Source organism: Camponotus vicinus, unplaced genomic scaffold (genome assembly GCF_025532165.1).
Source record: "Camponotus vicinus isolate PSW18456_S1 unplaced genomic scaffold, iyCamVici1.0 SCAF_4, whole genome shotgun sequence".
In the NCBI taxonomy this organism is placed as follows: Eukaryota; Metazoa; Arthropoda; class Insecta; order Hymenoptera; family Formicidae; genus Camponotus; species Camponotus vicinus.
The window spans coordinates 18,746,955-18,761,503 of record NW_028141976.1 but is presented as its reverse complement, the minus strand read 5'-3'; the positions used below and the strand labels follow the sequence as shown (position 1 = coordinate 18,761,503).

General features: G+C 30.6%; 2 protein-coding genes across 4 annotated transcripts in view; one reads left to right on the top strand and one right to left on the bottom strand.

Annotated features, from left to right (window-relative positions):
* The window catches only part of Glurb (metabotropic glutamate receptor B), a 149,944-nt gene that overhangs the window by 36,586 nt on the left and 98,809 nt on the right, over window positions 1-14,549 (bottom strand). The window lies entirely within an intron of this gene.
* Csn7 (COP9 signalosome subunit 7) overlaps window positions 1-14,549 on the top strand; it is a 95,298-nt gene that overhangs the window by 42,880 nt on the left and 37,869 nt on the right. Inside the window, exon 4 of one of the 3 annotated variants that reach the window (XM_083096056.1) lies at window positions 6,095-6,247. The exons of 1 other annotated variant lie outside the window; for it this stretch is intronic. In XM_083096056.1, the coding sequence (XP_082952182.1) occupies window positions 6,095-6,141 (47 nt within the window). In that variant the 3' untranslated portion in view covers window positions 6,142-6,247. Of the gene's footprint in view, window positions 1-4,293; window positions 4,636-6,094; window positions 6,248-14,549 lie in introns of those variants that run through there. One more of the 3 variants, XM_083096055.1, reaches the window with a different exon arrangement.

The following is a 14,549-nucleotide window of genomic DNA, read 5'->3' as shown; positions in this document are numbered from 1 at the left end:
ATCCAAGGAATCATTCTGGTGCGGTCGCTCTTAACGAAAAGTCGCTCTTGTCGTAGTCTGTCGTTGTCGTAATTGTGTAGTCGCCAAGGTCCGAACGAGAGGACGAGCCGAGGAACATCCCCCTGTTCACGGGAGCAAGTATCGGTGAGGTTGCCCATCGCTAATTGTAAGCCACGCGATCCTGTCCGCGGACCGGCCGTTCTGTCGCCGTCGCCATTTTCGTGTCTCGTTGTCGCTCGGGCATTGCACCGAATTCGCGATTTTCGTGTATTTCGGGCGACCGGAGACAAGCGACCGAGGCATCCAGGACAATCGTAACGTCGGCCGTAGCTGATAAGGAACCGTTCATCTCTCTCCGGGATTCGGGGTGTCGTAAAACGCGTAGTGACCGGCTCTCGTATATCGACCACGTGCGCGGTAAATCGCGGGGAATGCGTTCGCTATCCGTGCTGTCGAAAAGAGTTGTCGATACCGCGTAAGACGTCCCCGCAATCGATCTTCGGGCAATTTTCGTTAGTAATTAGCGTGTATGTGAGTGCGTGACCGTGTGCGTATCGTGACGTGGCAACTGTCGTGCTGTCTTTGTCGCGCTCGTGGTATGATCGGCGTGTATCGCGAGGTATTTGTCGTACGTGTGAGTGTGTCGCGGTGTATAATAAAAATTAAGAAAGTGTCGAAATTCGAAGGTTTCGCATAGATAAAAAGCGTTACGCCGAAAAGAAGTGAAGCGGCGTCCGACGGCTATCGAGTATTGATCGAATCGAACGCGCTCGTCGCGAGCGACAATTTCTCGTCTTCGCAGATTGCTGGATCGTTCTCGCTCAAATGTTAAACCTCTTTTCGAACCTATTGCTGTCGACTAAATGAGCGAGCGAAATAATAATGCATAGAGATCGGTAAAATTGAGTCGTTAATGAGATTGTCGAAATTTCCGTTACGATCTCGAAACGCCGTTCGGTTTCGCAAAGTCCGGCCATAAAAACGGGCTTGGAGGACGATAAATATCACAGCTTTCTTATGATCTCGTATTATTATTGTTATCACCGCTGTCGAAGAAGTATCTGTTGTACGTTATTTCAAATTTTCGAATTTATGTTAACCGCGGTTATAGTTCGTTAATTCTGATTGGCTAATTATTGTCCTTATTATTTCTTTCTGGGATTCACTATTTCTTTTCCTTTATATTCTTATTTTTGTTATATCTCTATTCTTGAATAAATTTGTTACATTTTCTTTTCTATTAAATTCGCGTAACTTATTTGAGTGTTTGTTTGTCGTGAGCGTTAAATCCCGTTGTGTTCGTCAATTTTCGTAATCACCGACCGCCTCGCATAACATAATTCAATATCCTTTTCAACGAACCCTGCCCCTCTACCGTTAGGTAAGCTAGTCGGCCCGTGGCGAAACAGGCTAACGTTTTTCGCGTTGTTCTGACGATTTTGCGAATTGATACGCGAAAGACCGTATCTGGTGCTCAACTTCGAGATCTCGAGACGGCCTTCGCTTCGCCGCGGCTCGCGCGAGAACACCCTCCATCTTAGATCCTCCGAGCGCGAGTATCTCTATCCGCCTTGTGTTTTTTTTTGACGGCGTTTTCGCTCCCCTTTTAACATCTTCCTCTCCAACACTCGAGGAGGATTGAAAAATTAAAAATAAAAAGCGTCGCAATATATATATATATACATATATGTATGTACCTATATTATAACATAAATTTAATTTAGACTATAAACGTTAATCTCTATTTTTAGCGAGATTTGTTAAATACAAGATTAATTCTGTTTTACCTTTTAGTTAATATATTATTGCATAATATTGCCTTTGATATCGATAAAATAAATTCTTTTTATTTGCTTTATATATCGTCTTTTTAATTTGAACGTTTTACGCTTGAAGTATTTTATCAATTCATATAAAAAACAGGTAAACTCGTTAACTGTTATGCCCAAAGTAAAAACTCTCTGAGCAAAACTTACAAATTGATGGATCGCTTAATCTATCGTTACACTCACCGTAATTGGCAAACTGATTATAAAGTAACGTTTAAAAGGTATAACGTTTAAAAAGCATCACCGTTTATATATAGATTATTAAGATTTTTTTATATATGTGTATATCCATATATTTCTATTGTATTTACAAAAATAAATAAATATCTATATATGCGAGAATGTAATGCAAACACAACAATCAGTGTTGAAAAATAACATCGTAGTAACATATCAATAGTGCATATATACTAGAAAATATGTATTTACATTAGAAACAACATTTGCATAAAAATACGTATGTCGATATTTGTCATCTCGATATATTTTCGTGTTCGATCACGATGCATTTGCTCGCCGACTAATTTGTGTTATTCGCAAATGTGCTTCAGCGCGGATTATTTCGAATAATCGATCGTCAACGTTACGAATATTCGTGCTCGTTCGTATACTCAGCGGATCGTCCTAATTTTCGGCTCATTGGCTATTACTGAAATTACGACAGCGGCCGTTTTGTGTCGGAAACCGCGAGCCATGGCTCGCGGTTTAATATCACATATATCACTAATCTTAGAATCAAGAACTAATCACGCACAATTAAATATCACTACACAATAAGACATTAAATAAAACTTTACAATCTACCACTCGAATTTACCAAACTCGAGAACTATAATAATAACTATAACTAATAATTATAATAATAAAAGGTTAGAAATTCCTGTATATTTGCACTACACACAAGCGCTGTCGTGCGGCCAAATGCGAAAACATGTTGCAATGATATGAAGTTTGCATGAGAGCCTGGCGTTAAAGGAATCAGGCCAACCTTACATTTTAGTGATCGGGTCCTGATGAGGATATGTACGATCGTGGCCTCATTGAACTTTTATTTTACATATTCACATTAAAGCATTCCTGAGAGGGTCCTTACCAAATCCCGACCAAAATGACCTCATTACTAAATAATAAAAAAAAGTTTATTCAGTCCCGATCATATCCGAATCAGGCCAACCCTACTGGGATAGACCCGAAGAAAACTTTATCAGGGCCTTATGGTACATCGGGTATACTATACTTCTACTCGGGCATGGTCGAGAAATATCGAATAATGCTCCTACTCTTGCACGAACAGCTAACGGGATTCCAAAGCCGAAAGTTTCTTTTTTTCAATATACTTATTTAATTTTATGAAATTATTATTACAATCTCTAATGTTATTAAAATAGATTATTTATATCAACGATCGGTTATTTTATAAATTCTATTATTTTAAGTAAAAGAAACAGCATATTTTTTGAAGAGGATTTTTTTGACTCGATCTGATCCAATCTTTGAAAACATACCAACTTTAGTTCACGGTTGTTTGAGTTTCAATGGCGAACCTACAATGACATAAGCAATTTAAAGCAATTTAATTTATTCTTGAATCTTAAATAAATTGTATCTGCAAATCTTTTTCTCTGTTTCTTGTATCGAAGTACTTTTTCGTGTCGCGCGGACGCGTATTGTGAGGAAAAATGAGAATGCATAAGGTGATATTACCTTGAAATTACATTGTGCTTTATGTAGCGAGGTTTTCACTAAAGGAGTGAAATGGAACAAGTCAAATTTGCATAAAAGTACGTGTTACGAAATCCGATGCTTTCTCGTTACGACGCTTCTTCAGCCACCGTTAATAAATAAATATGCAATTTGTTTAAAATTTATGACAAATTCTTTGGATTTGTAAAAAATAGAATTACTAAGACAAATGTAGGTATTATCTTCTCTACAAATTATTCATTTTAATTAAGAAATGTCAAAGAATTTGTAAGACATTCGAAGAATGAAATATAATTACGTTATGTAGTTTCGCGCGTTTAGATTTCTCTTTCACAATCTTAATAAAAAAATGATAAATGGTTTACTTGTTTACAGGCAATTATTTTTTTCTTTTATACATTTTATTTATTATATATATTTAAAGTTATTTATAATACATCATTGTATCATGTGCAAAATTTCTTGCTCCTATTATTATTACACACTAACTTCTTTTATTTTATCTTCTTTTGTCTACTGTCTTTAAAACTTTTCTTCCATTACATTTCACTCATTATCAGATTTATAGCAACGGCGAGGTTTATAGCTGATAGCATAGAAAGACAATGATATAGCATTTATGCACATTTATACAATGCTATAACATTTATGCACATTTATTTATACATTGACAATTCCGTCAAGTTAAACTATTCATTTCATCTAAGTGTAACAACATATCAACAATTAATTAAATGTTTAACTTGGTAATTTTTTCTAGCGGAAAATTACGAAGTGAGAAACGAACGAAAGTACGCGAAATCAGAACGTGTTGGCGTTGAGTTTAAGCGTCGAAGTGAGAAATCAGCGAGAGAAATAAAATGCTAGGAAAACGTGCTAGAGGGTACGCGAAAAATTCGAGAAAATGAGACCGAGTTGTAGTCGCGTTAATTTCGATCGCGGGTCAAGATGTCATTATTATATATCTCACGTAAAGCGACTTCTTGACTTTTACATTTTACCCCGCAATTTAAAAGTAATTAGTAAAGATAATCACAGCGTGCAATTTCTTCTGGAGCTAAATGAAACATTTATGCTGATACTGCTCGATATCGTTTACACAATCGTCGCTTTAGCTTCTTATCTTTCGAGAATTTTATTACATTTTCATCAACCATTGTAGTTACTTATGATAATTATATATTCAATTAAAAAGCAATTATCGTAGCGATTATATTATTCCGTGATATATTATAAAATATTTATTAAATTGTTAAAGTACAAAAAATACTTATAACAAACTTTAATGAAAGTTTATAGAGAGATAAAGTTTTTATATTTAATTATATCTTAGTTTTTTATATTACACACACACACACACATACACACACACACACACACATATATCTTCTGCATAATCTTGTTACATAAGATGTTACCTAACATTTTAACACCTTCAAGTTTAACATTACAGACGAACGATAGGTATATAATGAATGGAATTCATTGTGTGCTGGTATAATTTAATTAATTGCATTCAATAACATATTATAGAAATGGTCTGTCCTTAGATCATTAAAATGAACACAAGACAAATGTTGAATATTATTTAATAGTATATGTTTATGAAATTAAAACAGAATATAAAATATAATGTTTTATATTTAAATTTGATAGTAATGTCAAATTATATATTAAATCATTGAAATTATAAATAAAAAGATAAAAATTAATAAATTAATTAATTTTATATTTGAGAAATTGAAGTTGTTTTATTTTTATAATAAGCGCGCAATTTATACATTATCAATTCTTAATATATTCTTCAAATATAATCTTCAAAAATTGATATTTTGTAGATGAATTAATTAAAGATTATTAATCTAAAGATTTAATTATTAACCTGAATAAGACTTCTTATTCAAGTTAATGATTAAAAGTGTAGAGTTAATAAATTGCTTAGTATATATAATATCACTCACTAAATTTACATGTTTTGTATAAATAATGTATTCGTATGTATAAACTCCTGGGGCACTGCATGACATAGTCTACCGTTTCCTAAATATATATCTTGTGTGTAGATATAACTATCGTATTTATACAGTTTGGTAAGATGGATGAAACCACAACGCGAAATTACTCTGTCACTGTGATACAATCAACATCGGCGACAACCGCGAACATCACCAAAACGACAACAATTTGCAATTTATAAACGGGAAATTATTCTGAAATCTATCGAGGATAAATTTTTTTGTCTGTTTCGTTTGTTGTGCAAAGATTTTCATATGCAAAAATAAATTATCTAGTCTATATTATCTATTCTATAATTGATTTGTTTCTGAATGTCAACACAATCAACGTATTGTGTGTTACATTTACTTTTTGCGTTGCAACATTATACTGAATATTTAGCTATTGCGGCCTACATCATGTTATTTTCGCAAACGAGGTGAAATGCGTCAAATCAAACAATAAGCGTTTCACTAATTAACACCTGCAGATGTGCGCGCAAGTTTGCGTACAATACCCATGTCCCACATAACATGCTGTACATATTCCACATTTCCTTTCCTCAGGAATTCAAGAGCGACTATCTCACAACGAGCAGTTGGATCCTTCTTGACCATCTCATGCTTCTCGTACTGGATAAACAGTTCATTTATCAAGTAGAGCTGTATGTTTTGCACGTACGTTAGCTTACACAAAACAGACTATGTTATTGATACGAGAAATTAATCTGGAGTATAATTTCCGATATTTTTATTTACTGAATGTGTATAAAGCTATTATGGTAATATTAATGTTTATCTATTTATAATATTCAATACTATTCAGTATTATACATTATTTACGATTTTAATCAAATCATGAATCGGAATGTATTCAAGAAATCCGTTTATTAATAGATAGTTAGACATAGATCGTTCGACTTCCATTTTTTGTTCTGGAAGGTAAAATCAAGATTGTCTCCCATTGCACGATTACATGCAACACTCATTTAATTCGAGTAATAATAGAGAGAAAACGGCACAGCAATCTCGTGAATAGCAACGCTCTTCGTGAATAGCCACGTTACTTACAAGTAATCGAAAAACTTAAGTGTGATAATACGCGAGCATATATTTAATAAATACTTATAAAAGAGCTTTTGTATTTGTGAGATGAGATTTGGATAAATGATTTTAATTTGCAAAATTCTTTTACTTTACACTATCATTATTTTCTTCGCGATAAAAAAAATTACATAAATTATTGGATGTCAAACATTTCTAATAACGCAACATGATAATTGAAAAATTGTATTTAATAGTATGTATAATTTTTGTTCATTTTCAATATTTGCAAAATTTTGTGATATTTTTATAGGAAGAACAAATTTAAACAAATAATTGTAAAAATCTCTCAAATTTTAATATATTATAACATTTTTTACATAATAGTTTTTTGATAAATATTTGGACTTTTTTAAAGTATAATTTATATGGTAAATAGAGAATGCATATAAATATAAAAATATTTTATGGGAGAATTGCATATTACTTCAGTAAAAAAATGCACATAAAAATGTGTCTTTTTATTATTATATTTTCTGTATTTTAAAAAAAGATAAGTTTTAATATTATATATTTTTACGCCATTTTTTCGCCAATTCATTGAAAAATGAACTAAGAAAGAAGTCGAGAAGAGAGAGATCGGTGGACGATAAAACGGAGATACTCGTCCAATTTCGATGTAACGAAGCGAAAGAGGAAGTCTGCGGCTCGAAGCACAATCGCCTTCTTGCAACAAGTAATTCGAAAAACGATCGATGAAATTTCACACTCTAGCGAAATATTCTCAATGCTCGTTTTGTATTGGAGTTTTATTAGTTCGATTTTGATCTTGATAGAAGATCTAGTAACTTTTAATAAAAGTTGCCACATTAATTTCTTCAGAGTTTGAACTGCTCTCTATTTCTTCAAGAAAACAGAATTTCTTTTGCTGAGAATTTTCAATATAAATTAAAAATCTTGTCTATCTTATCTTCAATATACACCATATAAAAATTTCTGATTAATACTTTGATAAAAAAATATATAAATATAGAATGCACGAATAAAAGGCTCACTTGCATGGAATGTAAATTCGTGGAATTTGCTTTTCCTATTATTTTATTTTTTATATAATATAGAATCTGAAAGAGAATTGTAACAATATATATTCTCTCTTGTAGTGATTAATGTATTTCCTCACATATATTTATTATATTTATAGGTACTATATTATATATTTGGCTCTGTTTTATTAATAATCTTGCTATTAAGATTATTATTGACAAGTTAACTTTTTTTATATTTGTGATTATTTATTGTAGTTTCACTAAAAATATTACATTATTTGATTCGTGCATGATCAAACTGATATTTTATTATTTCATTAGAATTTAGACAATATCTCTTGCTTAATTTATGATTAAGTAGAATATTGAAATCTCTTATACTAAATAAGTATTGTTGTAACATCAATTATTATCAATAATTAATATAAACAAGTTCCTTTAACTAGTAACTGTATATTGTTAGATAAACGATAATTTCTAATTAGTGTCACACTAATTAATACATCATAATAAACAAACTGATAATATATCTTGTTGGTAAATGGACATTATTTGTGAGTATTGACAAGAGATTGTTGGTGCTTTATATTACATTGGCCGGCCAGATATTATGATCAAAATTAAATATCATTAAAATGCTATTTAGTTTATTCTATAATTGAGATAATATATTTTACAATTAATTTTAATCAATAATTTTATTTTAATATAGGTTTAAAAACATGTACTTTTTTAAAAATGGTATTTTATTATCGTTAAAATATAAATTTCTATGAAAATCTTGTGTCCATTTGTCTAATTAACATAAATTATATTGCTACACACGTTATGATAAATTTTCCAATAATTCCGTAAGAAATAGTATTTTATAATCAATGTTGTGTGTGTGCGCGCACACGTATACTTACTTTATAATTATTGTAATTATAAAATAATCCGAAAAAGCTCCTATCGATAAGGATATTATATGCGGTGGAATGAAAGGCAGATCGCTCATTTAGATTGTTACGCTTGTTTGCGTATTATTTTAAATTTATAATTATCGGCGTGATTATTGTGCGCACTCAATCATGTTTTATCCAATATAATTTTCTACAGCTATTCTATAACAAGTGCAATGATGTGATTAGTAAATAGAATTTTTCATTTCTTGAGTGTGAAATAATTTCATTATTTTTATCGAGTGTAGATTATTTATCGAATGTGTAGATTATTTATCGAATGTGTTTAAAAACTTGAACTGAAATTCCATTATCTTTCTGTGTATCTATTATAGAAATTCTTTATTAATTTATTTGTTTCTAGCTTTGATCTCATTATTACTCATTATCGGATTTCGATAAAAGAAAGTTAAAAATGGCAACCGATTAATCTTCTGATTAGTATTAACTTCTTGATAACTTCTTCAAAATTAAAAAACATCTTTAATTTCTCTTTCATCATAATCGTTCTGTTTATAGTAGTTACAATAGCGTATATATATAAAATTGCGTGTCTAATTTTTCTGTAAATTTATAACTTTCTACACATATACACATAGAAAAATTCTTTGCACAGATACCTCATTATATCTTGTTCACGAAATTATTTTGATTGAAACTAAACATTACTTTTTGATTAACATTTATAACTTTTAAACTTTAACTCGTGAATATCCAGAATCATGATTGAATGAAACATCCTTAAGCGCAATCTCTTGCACATGCTCAAAAAGGAAAACGAATTCTAAAGCGACAGAATTCTAATTTAAAATTAATTGGCTGTAAATAAATTATTTTGGCTGTTTTCGACAAATATGGAAAGAAAAAGAAAGAAAAGAGATATGTAAAGAGAGAAAAAGGAAGAGGGAAAAAGAAAGAAAGAAAGTTTCGGCTCATAAGTAGCATTTTCATACATGAAAAGCCAAGTTTCTAATTAATCGTGAGTCTACATTCAACAACTTTCTCTTTACTTTATTCAAAAGATGTCTGTGCAATTTTCCAAGAGTTAATCAAGATGTAATGTAGGGTAAAATATATTTTATTGAATGATTAGCTTTTTGTGTAATTTGCGAATGAAAGAAACATGTAATTTATGAGATAACTGCTATTACAAAATTACTAACTTACTTAAAATATTTTTCTTAGAAAAATAAGGGAAAGTATATAAATAAGAAAATGATATTCCATCGCATTGTTTGCCTTGCGCGGTTTGTGGTAACAATGTTCCGAGCAATATAATGTTCCGAGCAACGTACCGTAATGTCTTGACGATGGTTTCATTACGACTACAATTTGTATTTAAAACATTTTTCTAAAAGAAAACCCATTCTAATATGCAAATATAACACAAGTTTGATACTGAAAGTTTAGTAATTGTTTTTTATTATTATTATGTAATTATTGTATAATAATTATTATTGTGCATTATTATTGTGTAATTGATGTATTGAATTCACGAAATCCCATGAAAATTCAAAGCGTTTCCAAAAAATAAACAAAAAAAATATTAGTTGCTTTATATAAATAATGAGATCAAATTTAAAAAATATAAATCTCAAGTTGTTGTAATTTGCATTTCAAGTTGCTGTAAATAAACATCTGTAAATATAAGATAATATTATATATATGTAGATTGCACACATATAATGGAGAATATAATTAATATTTAGAAAACAGAATATAATTAATACTTGAAGTAACAAAGACGTAAATAGGTTGGTTACGAAATCACTGAAAAAACTTCTTAATGCACTCTGAAACACGCAGAAGTATAACAATACTTTTATTAATTATGAATAAAGAAAGAATAAATTAAAAAGGAGATAATAAAAAAATATTCGCTGAAAAGAAATGGAAAAAGCATTAAAATGAAAATTTAAAAAAATATTAAAACGACGGCAAAGCTTTTAAAATACCTTTTTGTATATAAATAATCAAATAGAATCGAACAGGTTATTTGAAATAAAAATGTATAAAAAGCTTTTATGATAGTTGAACTCGTTAACATATAAGACGTATGGTTAGGAAAATGGTACATTATTTGGTAAATAGCGAATCTTGTTAGCGTAAATACTCTGACAGTCTCCTATCTTTGTTAGAACTTTCGTTGGAATAATGACAAAGGATGCAAATTCAGAGAATTGTACAATTTGCAGTCTGTGTAAGCACCGAATCGAATATACAAATAATTAACACAGTAGTTTATCAAACACGATCTTCTATCAAACGTACGATAATTATAAATTTTATTAATTACCTGCCTGGTAAATAACTAATTACCTACCTGGTAAATAATTAATGCATAATTTATATTATTCATTTTTAGAGCAAAGAATAGCGTAAACAATAATATATATATAAAATGTTATTAAGAAATATTTGTTAGAATGAAACAACACACACAGGATATGTATTATTAGACAATTACGTAATCGAATGGATTAAATAATAATTAAAAATCTTCATTGCAATTAGGTAATGATTAAAATTCTCCAATTTTATTATGTAAACAATTAACAATATTTTTTCACTTCTTTCATTTTTTTCTTTTCTATAATATGCAAGAGGATTATGAAATGTAATTAATTTATAAAAAAATTAAAGTGTATGCAAATTTATTGCTTTTTATGCTTCTATTCTTTTTATCATATGATAAAAAGAGAATACAAATCTTGGAAATTTCAAAAAAAATGCTAAATTCAATTATGCATATTCTCATCCTGGAAAGAAAATTATTAGAATCATTGTTCTTCAATATCAATATTTTTTAACATTTTTATTAATGAATAAAATTTTCTCATATAGAATAAAATCTATTAGCAAGCACTTCATGTCTTATAATAGAAAGTTTATCGCATAGGAATTACACTGAGTTTATACAATTAATTCCTGGAATTAACTCTAAGTAGTTTATATATCTCGTCGAATATATTACATTTCTACAATAATAATCGTTACTCGAATTAATTCGCATACATGTAACAAAGTATGAGTTCAATCAAGTATAAATTTCAATCTCGATAAAAGGATAAATGAAAATACCATTTGAGATTTGTTATGTATAGTATGCAAACATGCGATTCCTCGATATTATTGAGATGAAAAATATGTATAAACGTTTCTGGAAAAGTAATGGCTACTGTGGTTATAATTGAATAGCGATGCTTACACGATTAAGATTTCTTGGCAGATACCGACGAAGGATTGAAATGAATTGTTTTCGATACCAGCGTAATCGTGGCAAAGTAGATATATGTATTCGTTAATGTATGAATACGTAAGAGACGCATTCGCACTAAATAGGAATTATATTCTCATGAAATGCTTTAGCCATTGCTAGTTTGTTGGCGTGTTATAGATCGGGCATGTGATCATTACTAATCATAAGCGTGATAAAAGCATACATTTAGGAACAAGATGAAACTCTGCATTAATTTTTGATGATTTGTTATCATTGCTTTCGACAATCGAGTCTTGAAAAAGTAATCAACAAGGAATCAAGAATCAGTTTCATTCATCTTTTATTGAATAAATAAATAAATGATTCCATTATTCGAGAAACTGCTTGAAAAACCAATAAAAGTAACATTCCAGCGTATATTAATTTTTATGGATAATTATATATTGACATGAGATAAAAATGTCGGTTTTCTTCGACACTTAAAGTCATAATTTAAATTTGCTGTCTCGGAAGGGAGATTCACGCGAGGTATATTTTATCGTTTATCTTTCTGCATTTTTCTCGTGTATTCTATCGATACTGTTGTTTTATAAACAAACTATGGTATATAATAATAGTTAACAGCAGTCGAACGAAAGTTATAACTTCGTGTTCGGATTCAAGATTACCTGTGATCCGAAAGCGCAGCTCATCGATACGCGAGCCGAGTGAATGAAGTTTGTTGCGCGACACGCAACAGATGCAAACTGACACCACATATATTCCTATGCATGTGAAAACCGAATGAGGCGTTCGTATCAGTGAGAAAATGGGATTGCATCGGAAAGGCAACTCGATATTCCATTACATTGATGCGACCACGAACGATACCGCGAATTACGATTCGGAGGTGCTGACTGTGCGAACTAAGTGATTTCGAATCGAATGTTACATCATACATGTTACGATGGTATCTGAATGTTGGTGTTCATTGTACATTGTACATTGTTGGTGTTCATTATTCTTAACTAATATATATTTCTAATCTGCGTGGAAAAAAATATATATATGTATGTATATATATATATACAGGGTGACCCATTTTAACTTAGGCAGCCAAATAACTCGAAAAATAAGCAAGATAGAGAAAAATGTTTTAGACAAAAGTTGTATGGTTTCGAGGGGGCCATAAGATGGTATCATTGGTTTGACCTTGAAGAGTCATTTGAAGGTCACGTGAAGGTCACTTCAATTTTTTTAAATGGAACATCCTATATATTTTTGTACATTCTTGTAGCTCATCTCGAGAGCTTTCCAAAACACTATAATTAAGTACATTTTCGTTAAGTACTTTTTGAGTTATGAGGCTTGAAATAATTTCTTAATTTTACATAAACCGTAAAATATCTTGTAAAATATTCATTTTTCGATTACCTTACCTTAATAGTTTTATGTACAAAATAATGAGAGGAATCAATTGGTGTAAAGAAAACACATAGTTGTTTCGAAGAAAAAATATGTAATTTGCAATTAACAATTCCATATTTTTTCTTAAAAACAACTATGTGTTTTCTTTACACCAATTGATTCCTCTCATTATTTTGTACATAAAAGTATTAAGGTAAGATAATCGAAAAATGAATATTTTACAAGATATTTTACGGTTTATGTAAAATTAAGAAATTATTTCAAGCATCATAACTCAAAAAGTACTTAACGGAAAGGTACTTAATTATAGTGTTTTGGAAAGCTCTCGAAATAAGCTACAAGAATGTACAAAAATATATAGGGTATTCTATTTAAAAAAATTGAAGTGACCTTCACGTGACCTTCAAATGACTCTTCAAGGTCAAACCAATGATACCATCTTATGGCCCCCTCGAAACCATACAACTTTTGTCTAAAACATTTTTCTCTATCTTGCTTATTTTTCGAGTTATTTGGCTGCCTAAGTTAAAATGGGTCACCCTGTATATATATATATATTTCTGTATCATATTTCTGCGCATAGCTTGCGCTTATGTGGCAAAACATTTTTTTGGATATTTGATGGGTCGCAATTCTCTCTGTGAGAATATTTGTTTCTGATATTTCAAAAAATATTCACTTGTAATTATTGCTGATGAAACGAATGTCGTAAAATATTACTCGCACATGACACGTCGTGAGTATACGTGCGATGGCAAGAGTGAGAACGATGGGAGAATGAAAAATATGAAAGCTTCAACCGGAAAAATAATTTGTCTATCGATCCTGTCTGACGGTGCAAATTAAATCCACTAGAACGCGACGTGAATTCACGCGTGAATTCATTTATTTCGCGGGAAGAACTCGAGGTGTATGTTTGGCCTGTGCAAAAGTAAACCTCTTTTCTGCTCCTTGTTTTTCTATTGGCATCAAAATCTGAAAATTGGGTTGTTGGCACGATAGTATTGATTCTTTGTTACGATCGCGCGCAACTTCCAAGCGTGGAAATTGCATCTCTCGTCACGGATCAAGCCTCGATCAATTTGTGCTTGTCAAGCTAAAAAGTCGATAGCTTTGATTTTCCACATTTCGGAAATTTACGACTGCCTAACTTTACAATTTTTCACATTACGAATATTTACAGTATTCACAAAATCGGACGTGAATAGCAGTCTTACTAACATTTAAGGTGTGCTTTATGTCGTCTTCCAATAGAATTTTACAATAAATACTTAATTAAAGCGTATGATAGTATGACATAATGCGAGCCAATATTATTAAACAAACTTTATATTGAGGGAGCTTACTAACGTCACAAACTTGTT